Below are 19,176 nucleotides of genomic sequence, written 5' to 3' on the forward strand. Positions count from 1 at the left end.
GACACCACAGTAACACGTCCTCATGTACAGTCCTACACTAAAGTAACACCTCCTCATGTACAGGCTGACACCACAGTAATGACTCCTCCCCATGTACAGGCTGACACCACAGTAACCCCTCCTCATGTACAGGCTGACACCACATTAACACCTCCTCATGTACAGGCTGACACTACAGTAACACCTCCTCCCCATATACAGGCTGACACCACCGTAACACCTCTGTCTCATGTACAGGCTGACGCCACAGTAACACCTCCTCATGTACAGGCTGACATCACATTAACAGCTCCTCCCCTTGTACAGGCTGACACTACCATAACACCTCTGTCTCATGTACAGGCTGGCGCCACAGTAACACCTCCTCCTTATGTGCAGGCTGACACCACAGTAACACCTCCTCATGTAGAGGCTGACACCACAGTAACACCTCCTCCTCAAGTACAGGCTGATGCCACAGTAACACCTCCAAATCATGTACAGGCTGACACCACAGTAACGCCTCCTCCTCATGTACAGGATGACACCACAGTAAAATCTCCTCATCTACAGTCTGACAGCACACCTCCTCCCTGTGTACAGGCTGACACCACAGTAATGCCTCCTCCTTCTCCTCATGTACAGGCTGACACCACAGTAACACCTCCTTATGTACAGGCTGACAGCACACCTCCTCCCTGTGTACAGGCTTACACTACAGTAACACCTCCTCCCTGTGTACAGGCTGACACCACAGTAACACCTCCTCATGTACAGGCTGACACTACAGTAACACCTCCTCATGTACAGGCTGACACTACAGTAACACCTCCTCATGTACAGACTGACACCACAGTAACCCCTTCTCATGTACAGGCTGACACCACAGTAACACCTCCTCATGTACAGGCTGACACTACAGTAACACCTCCTCCCCATATACAGGCTGACACCACCGTAACACCTCTGTCTCATGTACAGGCTGACGCCACAGTAACACCTCCTCATGTACACGCTGACATCACAGTAACAGCTCCTCCCCTTGTACTGGCTGACACTACCGTAACACCTCTGTCTCATGTACAGGCTGATGCCACAGTAACACCTCATGTACAGGCTGACACCACAGTAATGCTTTCTCCTCATGTACAAGCTGAGACAAAGTAACACCTCCTCATGTACAGGCTGACACCACAGTAACACCTCCTCATGTACAGGCTGACACTACAGTAACACCTCCTCATGTACAGACTGACACCACAGTAACCCCTTCCCATGTACAGGCTGACACCACAGTAACACCTCCTCATGTACAGGCTGACACTACAGTAACACCTCCTCCCCATATACAGGCTGACACCACCGTAACACATCTGTCTCATGTACAGGCTGACGCCACAGTAACACCTCCTCATGTACACGCTGACATCACAGTAACAGCTCCTCCCCTTGTACTGGCTGACACTACCGTAACACCTCTGTCTCATGTACAGGCTGACGCCACAGTAACACCTCCTCATGTACAGGCTGACACCACAGTAATGCTTTCTCCTCATGTACAAGCTGAGACAAAGTAACACCTCCTCATGTACAGGCTGACACCACAGTAACACCTCCTCATGTACAGGCTGACACTACAGTAATGCCTCCTCCTCATGTACAGGCTGACACCACAGTAACGCCTCCTCCACATGTACAGGCTGAGACCAAGTAACACCTCCATCTCATGAACAGGCTGACACCACAGTAATACCTCCTTTTCATGTACAGGCTGACAACACAGTAACGCCTCCTCCACATGTACAAGCTGACACCACAGCAACACCTCGGCCTCATGTACAGGCTGACACTACAGCAACACCTTGTCCTCATGTACAGGCTGACACCACAGTAATGCCTCCTCCTGTACAAGCTGACAACACAGTAACACCTCCTCCTCATGTACAGGCTGACACCACAGTAACACCTCCTCCCCATGTACAGGCTTACACCACAGTAACACCGACTCATGTACAGGCTGAGACCAAGTAACACCTCCTCATGTACAGGCTGACACTACAGTAAAACCTCCTCCCCATATACAGGCTGACACCACCGTAACACCTCTGTCTCATGTACAGGCTGACGCCACAGTAACACCTACTCCCCATGTACAGGCTTACACCACAGTAACACCGCCTCATGTACAGGCTGAGACCAAGTAACACCTCCTCATGTACAGGCTGACACTACAGTAAAACCTCCTCCCCATATACAGGCTGACACCACCGTAACACCTCTGTCTCATGTACAGGCTGACGCCACAGTAACTCCTACTCATGTACAGGCTGACATCACAGTAACACCTCCTCCCCATGTACAGGCTGACACCACAGTAACACCTCCTCGTGTACAGGATGAGACAAAGTAACACCTCCTTCTCATGTACAGGCTGACACCACAGTAACACCTCCTCATGTACAGGCTGACACTACAGTAAGGCCTCCTCATGTACAGGCGGAAACCACAGTAACACCTCCTCCTCATATACAGGCTGACACCACCGTAATGCCTCTGTCTCACGTACAGGCTGACGCCACAGTAACACCTCCTCATGTACAGGCTGACATCACAGTAAAAGCTACTCCCCTTGCTGACGCCACAGTAACACCTCCTCATGTACAGGCTGACACCACCGTAATGCCTCTGTCTCATGTATAGGCTTACACCACAGTAACACCTCCTCCTTATGTACAGACTGACACCACAGTAATGCCTTCTCCTCCTGTACAGGCTGAGACCAAGTAACACCTCCTTCTCATGTACAGGCTGACACCACAGTTACGCCTCCTCCTCATGTACAGGCTGACACCACAGTAAAGCCTCCTCCACATGTACAGGCTGACACCACAGCAACACCTCGTCCTCAGGTACAGGCTGACACCACAGTAATGCCTCATCATGTACAGGCTGACAACACAGTAACACCTCCTCATGTACAGGCTGACACCACAGTAACACCTCCCCCCCATGTACAGGCTGACACCACCGTAATGCCTCTGTCTCACGTACAGGCTGATGCCACAGTAAGACCTCCTCATGTAAAGGCTGACACCACAGTAACGCCTCCTCCTCATGTACAGGCTGACACCACAGTAACACCTCCTCCCCATATACAGGTTGACACCACCGTAATGTCTCTGTCTCACGTACAGGCTGATACCACAGTAACACCTCCTCATGTAAAGGCTGACACCACAGTAACATCTCCTCATGTACAGGCTGACACCACAGTAACGCCTCCTCCCCATGTACAGGCTGACACCACAGTAACACCTCCTCCTCATGTACAGGCTAACTCCACTGTAACACCTCTGTCTCATGTACAGGCTGACAACACAGTAACACCTCCTCATGTACAGGCTGACACCACAGTAACACCTCCTCCCCATGTACAGGCTGACACCACCGTAATGCCTCTGTCTCACGTACAGGCTGATGCCACAGTAAGACCTCCTCATGTAAAGGCTGACACCACAGTAACGCCTCCTCCTCATGTACAGGCTGACACCACAGTAACACCTCCTCCCTATGTACAGGCTGACACCACAGTAACACCTCCTCCCCATATACAGGTTGACACCACCGTAATGCCTCTGTCTCACGTACAGGCTGACACCACAGTAACACCTCCTCATGTAAAGGCTGACACCACAGTAACATCTCCTCATGTACAGGCTGACACCACAGTAACGCCTCCTCCCCATGTACAGGCTGACACCACAGTAACACCTCCTCCTCATGTACAGGCTAACACCACTGTAACACCTCTGTCTCATCAGGGCCGGCCTTAGGCATAGGCCAACTAGGCAATTGCCTAGGGCATTTGGAATGCCTAGGGGCATCAGCAGCTTCTGCTGATTAAATTGATATGCAGCATGCCTATATTCTGTGTGTGAGTGAGGCTTTATCTGCATATGAAATAGTGTATTCATGGAAATCACTGTAACATAGCATTCCGTATGCAGATACAGCCACAGTCGCACACAGAATATAGGCATGCCACATATCATTTTAATCATCGGAAGCTCCTTGTGTGTGCTGGTCGTAACAATCCAAATAAGACGAATTTTCAGCAAAAAATGCACCCAACATTAGCAGAACTTGCCAGGAGCTGCATGGCCTATTGAGTCAAGATGTATGAGGAAACATCTGTATCCAAGCAGAGGCAGAGGTCACAGTGTTAGCGGCTGTGCGAGTGCTGTCTGCGGGTGGGTTGGTTGTGCAATAGTGTTCGGCATATGTGTAAGGGGCATTATGTGTCATGTATAAATGCATTAATAATGTGCAACATATGTGTAAGGGACATTATGTGTGTCATTATGTGTATGAAGGGCATTAATAAGGGTTGGCATAATGTGTAAGGGGCATTATGGTTATAAGGAGATTAATAATGTGTGTCATGTGTAAGGCGCATTACTGTGTGGTATTATCAGGGGTGCCAAGAGAAAGGGGTAGGGGGTACAAATTACCCATGCCAAAGTCTGATGGAAGGGCCCAGTGGGGGCCCCGGGCCCCCTCCCCTTAAGTGACAGCAGCAGCTGCAGCTCTTTTCCTCTGCCCAGCACACACTGCTTTGTGCTGAGTTGCAGTGTTACAATGGAGGTGCTTAAAATACAATATTTTCTCAGGATTTTTTTCTTAGGGTATAATGTGAATAATGTGAGGAGTAATGTACATAAGCTAAAGTGGTACCACTGTGTGATGTAACGTGAATAAGGGACACCATCGCATGATATAATGTGAATAAAGTTGCACTACTGTGTGGCATAATTTGAACTGGGGGTACTATTGTGTGGCCATGCCCCTTCCCAGCAAGAACACACCCCTGTTTGGGCTGCGCACCGATTGTGTGCACTGTTTCTATTTAAAATATTGCGGGTAGGAGCACCAAAATGATGACTGCTATGATGGTGCTGATGGTGCTGGGAAAGGGGAGCAGGGTCAGAGGCGGAACTAGTGGCGGTGCTAGGGGGCAACAGACAAAATCTTGCCTAGGGCGTCATTTAGGCTAGGGCCGGCTCTGTGTCTCATGTACAGGCTGACACCACAGTAACTCTTTCCCATGTACAGGCTGACACCACAGTAACACCTCCTCCTCATGTACAGGCTGACACCACAGTAACACCTCTGTCTCATGTACAGGCTGACACCACAGTAACTCCTCCCCATGTACAGGCGGACACCACAGTAACACCTCTGTCTCATGTACAGGCTGACACCACAGTAACTCCTCCCCATGTACAGGCGGACACCACAGTAACACCTCTGTCTCATGTACAGGCTGAACTTGGATCCGGAATGTAAGTGTACAGATGACCGGCTTTGGGAAGCTCTGGATATTGCTCAACTTAAGAACTTGGTGAAGTCTCTGCCAGGAGGGCTTGGTAAGTATCAGGGGGGTGGGGGAGGGGGGGGGGGGGGGGCATAGTATGTGTCAGGGAGAGGGGGGGGGGAGTGAGGGGGTTCCTCTTACTTTTCCATTTAAAGAAATGTAGCTGGAGGCACAGACAGAAGATCTTGTGTGAGAACATCAGACAAATGCTTCTGCTGAGTGTTTAATGACCTGTCTGTGACACCTGGATAATATAGTGTGCACAGTACATGTCTGGGAGTCTGTCTGGGAGCTGCTGGCCATGGCTGCAGGAATAGACACTGGGGTTGATCTTATTAGTGCAGACGGGTGCGAGTTGCCATTCGGTGCCATTTAAACGCTGAAAATGCCACCTGAATGAAGCCAATCTCGCACCCTTCGCAGGGCCGAATACGTTTAAAAATTGAAGCAAATTCAGTCCACTGTAAAGTGTCCCCGGTGCTGTGATGATTCGCGAGTGTGAATCACCTGCACCTAATAGGACTCCTAACTGCCCCAACCCCCCCACCCGCCCCCTGCTGCGGGAATATGCCAAGGAACCGGGATGGTCGCGCAAAAAGCTTATGGTCGACATGAATAAGGCTGACATTAGTTTTTCATTTTGTTCTTCCAAAAAGGTGTTTTTTTTCATACTTTACTGTCCCAGTGAAATCTGAGGACATAGACACCCAAAAAATTTGAAAAACTCAACCTTATTTGTTTTGACCATGTCTATGTCAACCATGAGCTTGTGTCGACCTTTTGTCAATGTCGACCTTAGGTATGTTTACCATTTCAAGGTGTCGACCATTAGTGGTCGACATAGTGACTGCCGACCTAGACATACAGTAGTCTACTATTTATACCGTAACTGACTGCACCATAGAGTCAGCCTTTAGGGATTCTGCCTGTCTGCACCATAGAGTCTGCCTGCCCGCACCATGGAGTCTGCCCGCACCACGGAGTCTGTCCACACCACAGAGTCTGCCCGCACCACAGAGTCTCTCTGTGTCTGCACCATAGAGCATAGAGTCAGCCTGCACCATAGAGTCTGCCTGTATCTGCACCATAGAGTCTGCCTGTATCTGCACCATAGAGTCTGTCTGTGTCTGCACCATAGAGTCAGCCTGCCGTACACCGAGTCCGCCTGCACCACAGAGTCTTTCTGTGTGTGCACCATAGAGTCAGCCTGCTGTGCACCATAGAGCCAGCCTGCACCATAGAGTCTGTCTGTGTCTACACCATAGAGTCTCTTTGTGTCTGCACCATAGATTCTGCCTGTGTCTGCACCATAGAGTCAGCCTGCCGTACACCTGGTCCACCTGCACCACAGAGTCGGCCTTTGTCTGCACCATAGTCGGCCTGTGTCTGCACCATAGAGTCTGCCTGTGTCTGCACCATAGAGTCTGTCTGTGTCTGCACCATAGAGTCTGTCTGTGTCTGCACCATAGAGTCAGCCTGCACCATAGAGTCTGTCTGTGTCTGCACCATAGAGTCAGCCTGCACCATAGAGTCTGCCTGTGTCTGCAGCGCACCATAGAGTCTGTCTGTGTCTGCACCATGAGGCAGCCTGCACCATAGAGTCTGTCTGTGTCTGCACCATAGAGTCAGCCTGCACCATAGAGTCTGTCTGTGTCTGCAACATAGAGTCTGTCTGTGTCTGCACCATGAGTCAGCCTGCACCATAGAGTCTGTCTGTGTCTGCACCATAGAGTCAGCCTGCACCATAGAGTCTGTCTGTGTCTGCACCATAGAATCATGTCTTCTGTTTGTAACATGGGGCGTATGTACTAAGGTAGCCGGATGGCTCACAGATGTATAGGTCGACACCAAATGGTCTACATGCAATAGGTTGACATTGACAATTTTTGCCATCCACGTGGACTGTGATCGGGAAGAGTATAGTGCGCTGAGCAAAAGGTCACATGCAATAGGTTGTGATGAGTTTTTCATGTTTTTTTGTGTCAGTGTTGACTGTCTACGTAGACGTTGTCTGTAAGCTACACCACCCATGTGATCCTGTGATGAATGTGACGTTGTCTGTGAGCTATACCACCCATGTGATCCTGTGATGAATGTGACATTGTCTGTGAGCTACACCACCCATGTGAGCCTGTGATGAATGTGACATTGTCTGTGAGCTACACCACCCATGTGATCCTGTGATGAATGTGACGTTGTCTGTGAGCTATACCACCCGTGTGATCCTGTGATGAATGTGACATTGTCTGTGAGCTATACCACCCATGTGATCCTGTGATGAATGTGACGTTGTCTGTGAGCTATACCACCCATGTGATCCTGTGATGAATGTGACATTGTCTGTGAGCTATACCACCCATGTGATCCTGTGATGAATGTGACGTTGTCTGTAAGCTACACCGCCCATGTGATCCTGTGATGAATGTGACATTGTCTGTGAGCTATACCGCCCATGTCAGCCTGTGATGAATGTGACGTTGTCTGTGAGCTATACCGCCCATGTGATCCTGTGATGAATGTGACATTGTCTGTTAGCTATACCACCCATGTGATCCTGTGATGAATGTGACGTTGTCTGTGAGCTATACCACCCATGTGATCCTGTGATGAATGTGACATTGTCTGTGAGCTATACCACCCATGTGATCCTGTGATAAATGTGACGTTGTCTGTGAGCTATACCACCCATGTGATCCTGTGATGAATGTGACGTTGTCTGTGAGCTATACCACCCATGTGATCCTGTGATGAATGTGACATTGTCTGTGAGCTATACCATCCATGTGATCCTGTGATGAATGTGACATTGTCTGTGAGCTATACCACCCATGTCAGCCTGTGATGAATGTGACATTGTCTGTGAGCTATACCACCCGTGTCAGCCTGTGATGAATGTGACATTGTCTGTGAGCTATACCACCCATGTCAGCCTATGATGAATGTGACGTTGTCTGCGAGCTACACCACCCATGTCAGCCTGTGATGAATGTGACGTTGTCTGTGAGCTATACCACCCATGTGATCCTGTGATGAATGTGACATTGTCTGTGAGCTATACCACCCATGTGATCCTGTGATAAATGTGACGTTGTCTGTGAGCTATACCACCCATGTCAGCCTGTGATGAATGTGACGTTGTCTGTGAGCTATACCACCCATGTGATCCTGTGATGAATGTGACATTGTCTGTGAGCTATACCATCCATGTGATCCTGTGATGAATGTGACATTGTCTGTGAGCTATACCATCCATGTGATCCTGTGATGAATGTGACATTGTCTGTGAGCTATACCATCCATGTGATCCTGTGATGAATGTGACGTTGTCTGTGAGCTATACCACCCATGTGATCCTGTGATGAATGTGACATTGTCTGTGAGCTATACCACCCATGTGATCCTGTGATGAATGGGACGTTGTCTGTAAGCTACACCGCCCATGTGATCCTGTGATGAATGTGACATTGTCTGTGAGCTATACCGCCCATGTCAGCCTGTGATGAATGTGACGTTGTCTGTGAGCTATACCGCCCATGTGATCCTGTGATGAATGTGACATTGTCTGTGAGCTATACCACCCATGTGATCCTGTGATGAATGTGACGTTGTCTGTGAGCTATACCACCCATGTGATCCTGTGATGAATGTGACATTGTCTGTGAGCTATACCACCCATGTGATCCTGTGATAAATGTGACGTTGTCTGTGAGCTATACCACCCATGTGATCCTGTGATGAATGTGACGTTGTCTGTGAGCTATACCACCCATGTGATCCTGTGATGAATGTGACATTGTCTGTGAGCTATACCATCCATGGGATCCTGTGATGAATGTGACATTGTCTGTGAGCTATACCACCCATGTCAGCCTGTGATGAATGTGACATTGTCTGTGAGCTATACCACCCGTGTCAGCCTGTGATGAATGTGACATTGTCTGTGAGCTATACCACCCATGTCAGCCTGTGATGAATGTGACGTTGTCTGCGAGCTACACCACCCATGTCAGCCTGTGATGAATGTGACGTTGTCTGTGAGCTATACCACCCATGTGATCCTGTGATGAATGTGACATTGTCTGTGAGCTATACCACCCATGTGATCCTGTGATAAATGTGACGTTGTCTGTGAGCTATACCACCCATGTCAGCCTGTGATGAATGTGACGTTGTCTGTGAGCTATACCACCCATGTGATCCTGTGATGAATGTGACATTGTCTGTGAGCTATACCATCCATGTGATCCTGTGATGAATGTGACATTGTCTGTGAGCTATACCACCCATGTCAGCCTGTGATGAATGTGACGTTGTCTGTGAGCTATACCACCCATGTGATCCTGTGATGAATGTGACATTGTCTGTGAGCTATACCATCCATGTGATCCTGTGATGAATGTGACATTGTCTGTGAGCTATACCACCCATGTGATCCTGTGATAAATGTGACGTTGTCTGTGAGCTATACCACCCATGTCAGCCTGTGATGAATGTGACGTTGTCTGTGAGCTATACCACCCATGTGATCCTGTGATGAATGTGACGTTGTCTGTGAGCTATACCACCCATGTCAGCCTGTGATGAATGTGACGTTGTCTGTGAGCTATACCACCCATGTCAGCCTGTGATGAATGTGACGTTGTCTGTGAGCTATACCACCCATGTGATCCTGTGATGAATGTGACGTTGTCTGTGAGCTATACCACCCATGTCAGCCTGTGATGAATGTGACATTGTCTGTGAGCTATACCACCCATGTGATCCTGTGATAAATGTGACGTTGTCTGTGAGCTATACCACCCATGTCAGCCTGTGATGAATGTGACATTGTCTGTGAGCTATACCACCCATGTCAGCCTGTGATGAATGTGACGTTGTCTGTGAGCTATACCACCCATGTCAGCCTGTGATGAATGTGACGTTGTCTGTGAGCTATACCACCCATGTGATCCTGTGATGAATGTGACGTTGTCTGTGAGCTATACCACCCATGTCAGCCTGTGATGAATGTGACATTGTCTGTGAGCTACACCACCCATGTGATCCTGTGATGAATGTGACATTGTCTGTGAGCTATACCACCCATGTCAGCCTGTGATGAATGTGACATTGTCTGTGAGCTATACCACCCATGTGATCCTGTGATGAATGTGACATTGTCTGTGAGCTATACCACCCATGTCAGCCTGTGATGAATGTGACGTTGTCTGTGAGCTATACCACCCATGTGATCCTGTGATGAATGTGACGTTGTCTGTGAGCTATACCACCCATGTGATCCTGTGATGAATGTGACGTTGTCTGTAAGCTACACCACCCATGTGATCCTGTGATGAATGTGACGTTGTCTGTGAGCTATACCACCCACGTGATCCTGTGATGAATGTGACGTTGTCTGTGAGCTATACCATCCATGTGAGCCTGTGATAAATGTGACATTGTCTGTGAGCTATACCACCCATGTGATCCTGTGATGAATGTGACATTGTCTGTGAGCTACACCACCCATGTCAGCCTGTGATGAATGTGACATTGTCTGTGAGCTATACCACCCATGTGATCCTGTGATGAATGTGACATTGTCTGTGAGCTACACCACCCATGTGATCCTGTAATGAATGTGACATTGTCTGTGAGCTATACCACCCATGTGATCCTGTGATGAATGTGACATTGTCTGTGAGCTATACCACCCATGTTAGCCTGTGATGAATGTGACGTTGTCTGTGAGCTACACCACTTATGTGATCCTGTGATGAATGTGACATTGTCTGTGAGCTACACCACCCATGTCAGCCTGTGATGAATGTGACATTGTCTGTGAGCTATACCACCCATGTCAGCCTGTGATGAATGTGACGTTGTCTGTGAGCTATACCACCCATGTGATCCTGTGATGAATGTGACGTTGTCTGTAAGCTACACCGCCCATGTGATCCTGTGATGAATGTGACGTTGTCTGTGAGCTATACCACCCACGTGATCCTGTGATGAATGTGACGTTGTCTGTGAGCTATACCATCCATGTGAGCCTGTGATAAATGTGACATTGTCTGTGAGCTATACCACCCATGTGATCCTGTGATGAATGTGACATTGTCTGTGAGCTACACCACCCATGTCAGCCTGTGATGAATGTGACATTGTCTGTGAGCTATACCACCCATGTGATCCTGTGATGAATGTGACATTGTCTGTGAGCTACACCACCCATGTGATCCTGTAATGAATGTGACATTGTCTGTGAGCTATACCACCCATGTGATCCTGTGATGAATGTGACATTGTCTGTGAGCTATACCACCCATGTTAGCCTGTGATGAATGTGACGTTGTCTGTGAGCTACACCACCCATGTGATCCTGTGATGAATGTGACATTGTCTGTGAGCTACACCACCCATGTCAGCCTGTGATGAATGTGACATTGTCTGTGAGCTATACCACCCATGTCAGCCTGTGATGAATGTGATGTTGTCTGTGAGCTATACCACCCATGTGAGCCTGTGATAAATGTGACATTGTCTGTGAGCTACACCACCCATGTGATCCTGTGATGAATGTGACGTTGTCTGTGAGCTATACCACCCATGTCAGCCTGTGATGAATGTGACATTGTCTGTGAGCTATACCACCCATGTGATCCTGTGATGAATGTGACATTGTCTGTGAGCTACACCACCCATGTGATCCTGTAATGAATGTGACATTGTCTGTGAGCTATACCACCCATGTGATCCTGTGATGAATGTGACATTGTCTGTGAGCTATACCACCCATGTTAGCCTGTGATGAATGTGACGTTGTCTGTGAGCTACACCACCCATGTGATCCTGTGATGAATGTGACATTGTCTGTGAGCTACACCACCCATGTCAGCCTGTGATGAATGTGACATTGTCTGTGAGCTATACCACCCATGTCAGCCTGTGATGAATGTGACGTTGTCTGTGAGCTATACCACCCATGTCAGCCTGTGATGAATGTGACATTGTCTGTGAGCTATACCACCCATGTGATCCTGTGATGAATGTGACATTGTCTGTGAGCTACACCACCCATGTGATCCTGTAATGAATGTGACATTGTCTGTGAGCTATACCACCCATGTGATCCTGTGATGAATGTGACATTGTCTGTGAGCTACACCACCCATGTCAGCCTGTGATGAATGTGACATTGTCTGTGAGCTATACCACCCATGTCAGCCTGTGATGAATGTGACGTTGTCTGTGAGCTACACCACCCATGTGATCCTGTGATGAATGTGACGTTGTCTGTGAGCTACACCACCCATGTGATCCTGTGATGAATGTGACATTGTCTGTGAGCTATACCATCCATGTGATCCTGTGATGAATGTGACATTGTCTGTGAGCTACACCACCCATGTGATCCTGTAATGAATGTGACATTGTCTGTGAGCTATACCACCCATGTGATCCTGTGATGAATGTGACATTGTCTGTGAGCTACACCACCCATGTCAGCCTGTGATGAATGTGACATTGTCTGTGAGCTATACCACCCGTGTCAGCCTGTGATGAATGTGACGTTGTCTGTGAGCTACACCACCCATGTGATCCTGTGATGAATGTGACGTTGTCTGTGAGCTATACCACCCATGTCAGCCTGTGATGAATGTGACATTGTCTGTGAGCTATACCACCCATGTGATCCTGTGATGAATGTGACATTGTCTGTGAGCTACACCACCCATGTGATCCTGTAATGAATGTGACATTGTCTGTGAGCTATACCACCCATGTGATCCTGTGATGAATGTGACATTGTCTGTGAGCTACACCACCCATGTCAGCCTGTGATGAATGTGACATTGTCTGTGAGCTATACCACCCATGTCAGCCTGTGATGAATGTGACGTTGTCTGTGAGCTATACCACCCATGTCAGCCTGTGATGAATGTGACATTGTCTGTGAGCTATACCACCCATGTGATCCTGTGATGAATGTGACATTGTCTGTGAGCTACACCACCCATGTGATCCTGTAATGAATGTGACATTGTCTGTGAGCTATACCACCCATGTGATCCTGTGATGAATGTGACATTGTCTGTGAGCTACACCACCCATGTCAGCCTGTGATGAATGTGACATTGTCTGTGAGCTATACCACCCATGTCAGCCTGTGATGAATGTGACGTTGTCTGTGAGCTACACCACCCATGTGATCCTGTGATGAATGTGACGTTGTCTGTGAGCTACACCACCCATGTGATCCTGTGATGAATGTGACATTGTCTGTGAGCTATACCATCCATGTGATCCTGTGATGAATGTGACATTGTCTGTGAGCTACACCACCCATGTGATCCTGTGATGAATGTGACATTGTCTGTGAGCTATACCACCCATGTCAGCCTGTGATGAATGTGACGTTGTCTGTGAGCTATACCACCCATGTGATCCTGTGATGAATGTGACGTTGTCTGTGAGCTATACCACCCATGTGATCCTGTGATGAATGTGACGTTGTCTGTAAGCTACACCACCCATGTGATCCTGTGATGAATGTGACGTTGTCTGTGAGCTATACCACCCACGTGATCCTGTGATGAATGTGACGTTGTCTGTTAGCTATACCACCCATGTGATCCTGTGATGAATGTGACGTTGTCTGTGAGCTATACCACCCATGTGATCCTGTGATGAATGTGACATTGTCTGTGAGCTATACCACCCATGTCAGCCTGTGATAAATGTGACATTGTCTGTGAGCTATACCACCCATGTGATCCTGTGATGAATGTGACATTGTCTGTGAGCTACACCACCCATGTGATCCTGTAATGAATGTGACATTGTCTGTGAGCTATACCACCCATGTGATCCTGTGATGAATGTGACATTGTCTGTGAGCTATACCACCCATGTTAGCCTGTGATGAATGTGACGTTGTCTGTGAGCTACACCACCCATGTGATCCTGTGATGAATGTGACATTGTCTGTGAGCTACACCACCCATGTCAGCCTGTGATGAATGTGACATTGTCTGTGAGCTATACCACCCATGTCAGCCTGTGATGAATGTGACGTTGTCTGTGAGCTATACCACCCATGTGATCCTGTGATGAATGTGACGTTGTCTGTAAGCTACACCGCCCATGTGATCCTGTGATAAATGTGACGTTGTCTGTGAGCTATACCACCCACGTGATCCTGTGATGAATGTGACGTTGTCTGTGAGCTATACCATCCATGTGAGCCTGTGATAAATGTGACATTGTCTGTGAGCTATACCACCCATGTGATCCTGTGATGAATGTGACATTGTCTGTGAGCTACACCACCCATGTCAGCCTGTGATGAATGTGACATTGTCTGTGAGCTATACCACCCATGTGATCCTGTGATGAATGTGACATTGTCTGTGAGCTACACCACCCATGTGATCCTGTAATGAATGTGACATTGTCTGTGAGCTATACCACCCATGTGATCCTGTGATGAATGTGACATTGTCTGTGAGCTATACCACCCATGTTAGCCTGTGATGAATGTGACGTTGTCTGTGAGCTACACCACCCATGTGATCCTGTGATGAATGTGACATTGTCTGTGAGCTACACCACCCATGTCAGCCTGTGATGAATGTGACATTGTCTGTGAGCTATACCACCCATGTCAGCCTGTGATGAATGTGATGTTGTCTGTGAGCTATACCACCCATGTGAGCCTGTGATAAATGTGACATTGTCTGTGAGCTACACCACCCATGTGATCCTGTGATGAATGTGACGTTGTCTGTGAGCTATACCACCCATGTCAGCCTGTGATGAATGTGACATTGTCTGTGAGCTATACCACCCATGTGATCCTGTGATGAATGTGACATTGTCTGTGAGCTACACCACCCATGTGATCCTGTAATGAATGTGACATTGTCTGTGAGCTATACCACCCATGTGATCCTGTGATGAATGTGACATTGTCTGTGAGCTATACCACCCATGTTAGCCTGTGATGAATGTGACGTTGTCTGTGAGCTACACCACCCATGTGATCCTGTGATGAATGTGACATTGTCTGTGAGCTACACCACCCATGTCAGCCTGTGATGAATGTGACATTGTCTGTGAGCTATACCACCCATGTCAGCCTGTGATGAATGTGACGTTGTCTGTGAGCTATACCACCCATGTCAGCCTGTGATGAATGTGACATTGTCTGTGAGCTATACCACCCATGTGATCCTGTGATGAATGTGACATTGTCTGTGAGCTACACCACCCATGTGATCCTGTAATGAATGTGACATTGTCTGTGAGCTATACCACCCATGTGATCCTGTGATGAATGTGACATTGTCTGTGAGCTACACCACCCATGTCAGCCTGTGATGAATGTGACATTGTCTGTGAGCTATACCACCCATGTCAGCCTGTGATGAATGTGACGTTGTCTGTGAGCTACACCACCCATGTGATCCTGTGATGAATGTGACGTTGTCTGTGAGCTACACCACCCATGTGATCCTGTGATGAATGTGACATTGTCTGTGAGCTATACCATCCATGTGATCCTGTGATGAATGTGACATTGTCTGTGAGCTACACCACCCATGTGATCCTGTAATGAATGTGACATTGTCTGTGAGCTATACCACCCATGTGATCCTGTGATGAATGTGACATTGTCTGTGAGCTACACCACCCATGTCAGCCTGTGATGAATGTGACATTGTCTGTGAGCTATACCACCCGTGTCAGCCTGTGATGAATGTGACGTTGTCTGTGAGCTACACCACCCATGTGATCCTGTGATGAATGTGACGTTGTCTGTGAGCTATACCACCCATGTCAGCCTGTGATGAATGTGACATTGTCTGTGAGCTATACCACCCATGTGATCCTGTGATGAATGTGACATTGTCTGTGAGCTACACCACCCATGTGATCCTGTAATGAATGTGACATTGTCTGTGAGCTATACCACCCATGTGATCCTGTGATGAATGTGACATTGTCTGTGAGCTACACCACCCATGTCAGCCTGTGATGAATGTGACATTGTCTGTGAGCTATACCACCCATGTCAGCCTGTGATGAATGTGACGTTGTCTGTGAGCTATACCACCCATGTCAGCCTGTGATGAATGTGACATTGTCTGTGAGCTATACCACCCATGTGATCCTGTGATGAATGTGACATTGTCTGTGAGCTACACCACCCATGTGATCCTGTAATGAATGTGACATTGTCTGTGAGCTATACCACCCATGTGATCCTGTGATGAATGTGACATTGTCTGTGAGCTACACCACCCATGTCAGCCTGTGATGAATGTGACATTGTCTGTGAGCTATACCACCCATGTCAGCCTGTGATGAATGTGACGTTGTCTGTGAGCTACACCACCCATGTGATCCTGTGATGAATGTGACGTTGTCTGTGAGCTACACCACCCATGTGATCCTGTGATGAATGTGACATTGTCTGTGAGCTATACCATCCATGTGATCCTGTGATGAATGTGACATTGTCTGTGAGCTACACCACCCATGTGATCCTGTGATGAATGTGACGTTGTCTGTGAGCTATACCACCCATGTCAGCCTGTGATGAATGTGACATTGTCTGTGAGCTATACCACCCATGTGAGCCTGTGATGAATGTGACATTGTCTGTGAGCTATACCACCCATGTGATCTTGTGATGAATGTGACGTTGTCTGTGAGCTATACCACCCATGTCAGCCTGTGATGAATGTGACGTTGTCTGTGAGCTATACCATCCATGTGATCCTGTGATGATTGTGACGTTGTCTGTGAGCTATACCACCCATGTGAGCCTGTGATTAATGTGACATTGTCTGTGAGCTATACCACCCATGTGATCCTGTGATGAATGTGACATTGTCTGTGAGCTATACCATCCATGTGAGCCTGTGATGAATGTGACGTTGTCTGTGAGCTATACCACCCATGTCAGCCTGTGATGAATGTGACATTGTCTGTGAGCTTCACCACCCATGTGATCCTGTGATGAATGTGACATTGTCTGTGAGCTATACCACCCATGTCAGCCTGTGATGAATGTGACGTTGTCTGTGAGCTATACCACCCATGTGATCCTGTGATGAATGTGACATTGTCTGTGAGCTATACCATCCATGTCAGCCTGTGATGAATGTGACGTTGTCTGTGAGCTACACCACCCATGTGAGCCTGTGATGAATGTGACATTGTCTGTGAGCTATACCACCCATGTGATCCTGTGATGAATGTGACATTGTCTGTGAGCTATACCATCCATGTCAGCCTGTGATGAATGTGACGTTGTCTGTGAGCTACACCACCCATGTGAGCCTGTGATGAATGTGACATTGTCTGTGAGCTATACCACCCATGTCAGCCTGTGATGAATGTGACGTTGTCTGTGAGCTATACCACCCATGTCAGCCTGTGATGAATGTGACATTGTCTGTGAGCTGCATCACCCATGTCAGCCTGTGATGAATGTGACATTGTCTGTGAGCTATACCACCCATGTGATCCTGTGATGAATGTGATATTGTATGTGAGCTACACCACCCATGTGAGCCTGTGATGAATGTGACATTGTCTGTGAGCTATACCATCCATGTCAGCCTGTGATGAATGTGACGTTGTCTGTGAGCTACACCACCCATGTGAGCCTGTGATGAATGTGACATTGTCTGTGAGCTACACCACCCATGTCAGCCTGTGATGAATGTGACATTGTCTGTGAGCTATACCACCCATGTGATCCTGTGATGAATGTGACGTTGTCTATGAGCTATACCACCCATGTCAGCCTGTGATGAATGTGACATTGTCTGTGAGCTATACCATCCATGTGATCCTGTGATGAATGTGACATTGTCTGTGAGCTATACTACCCATGTCAGCCTGTGATGAATGTGACGTTGTCTGTGAGCTACACCACCCATGTGAGCCTGTGATGAATGTGATATTGTCTGTGAGCTACACCACCCGTGTCAGCCTGTGATGAATGTGACATTGTCTGTGAGCTATACCATCCATGTGATCCTGTGATGAATGTGATATTGTCTGTGAGCTACACCACCCATGTCAGCCTGTGATGAATGTGACATTGTCTGTGAGCTATACTACCCATGTCAGCCTGTGATGAATGTGACGTTGTCTGTGAGCTAAACCACCCATGTCAGCCTGTGATGAATGTGACATTGTCTGTGAGCTATACCACCCATGTCAGCCTGTGATAAATGTGACGTTGTCTGTGAGCTATACCAACCATGTCAACCTGTGATGAATGTGACATTGTCTGTGAGCTATACCATCCATGTCAACCTGTGATGAATGTGACGTTGTCTGTGAGCTACACCGCCCATGTGATCCTGTGATGTATGTGACATTGTCTGTGAGCTATACCACCCATGTCAGCCTGTGATGAATGTGACGTTGTCTGTGAGCTATACCACCCATGTCAGCCTGTGATGAATGTGACGTTGTCTGTGAGCTATACCACCCATGTCAGCCTGTGATGAATGTGACGTTGTCTGTGAGCTATACCACCCGTGTCAGCCTGTGATGAATGTGACATTGTCTGTGAGCTACACTGCCCATGTGAGCCTGTGATGAATGTGACATTGTCTGTGAGCTACACCACCCATGTCAGCCTGTGATGAATGTGACGTTGTCTGTGAGCTATACCACCCATGTGATCCTGTGATGAATGTGACATTGTCTGTGAGCTACACCACCCATGTCAGCCTGTGATGAATGTGACATTGTCTGTGAGCTATTACCACCCATGTCAGCCTGTGATGAATGTGACATTGTCTGTGAGCTACACC

General features: G+C 47.9%; 1 protein-coding gene across 1 annotated transcript in view; it reads left to right on the top strand.

Moving 5' to 3' along the window:
* LOC146072198 (ATP-binding cassette sub-family C member 9-like) overlaps window positions 1-19,176 on the top strand; it is a 58,767-nt gene that overhangs the window by 25,704 nt on the left and 13,887 nt on the right. Inside the window, exon 6 of the mRNA XM_083179526.1 lies at window positions 5,302-5,405. Coding sequence (XP_083035652.1) covers window positions 5,302-5,405 — 104 coding nt within the window. The remainder of the gene's footprint in view (window positions 1-5,301; window positions 5,406-19,176) is intronic.

Source organism: Crinia signifera, chromosome 4, assembly GCF_055691185.1.
Source record: "Crinia signifera chromosome 4, ASM5569118v1, whole genome shotgun sequence".
NCBI lineage: Eukaryota > Metazoa > Chordata > Amphibia > Anura > Myobatrachidae > Crinia > Crinia signifera.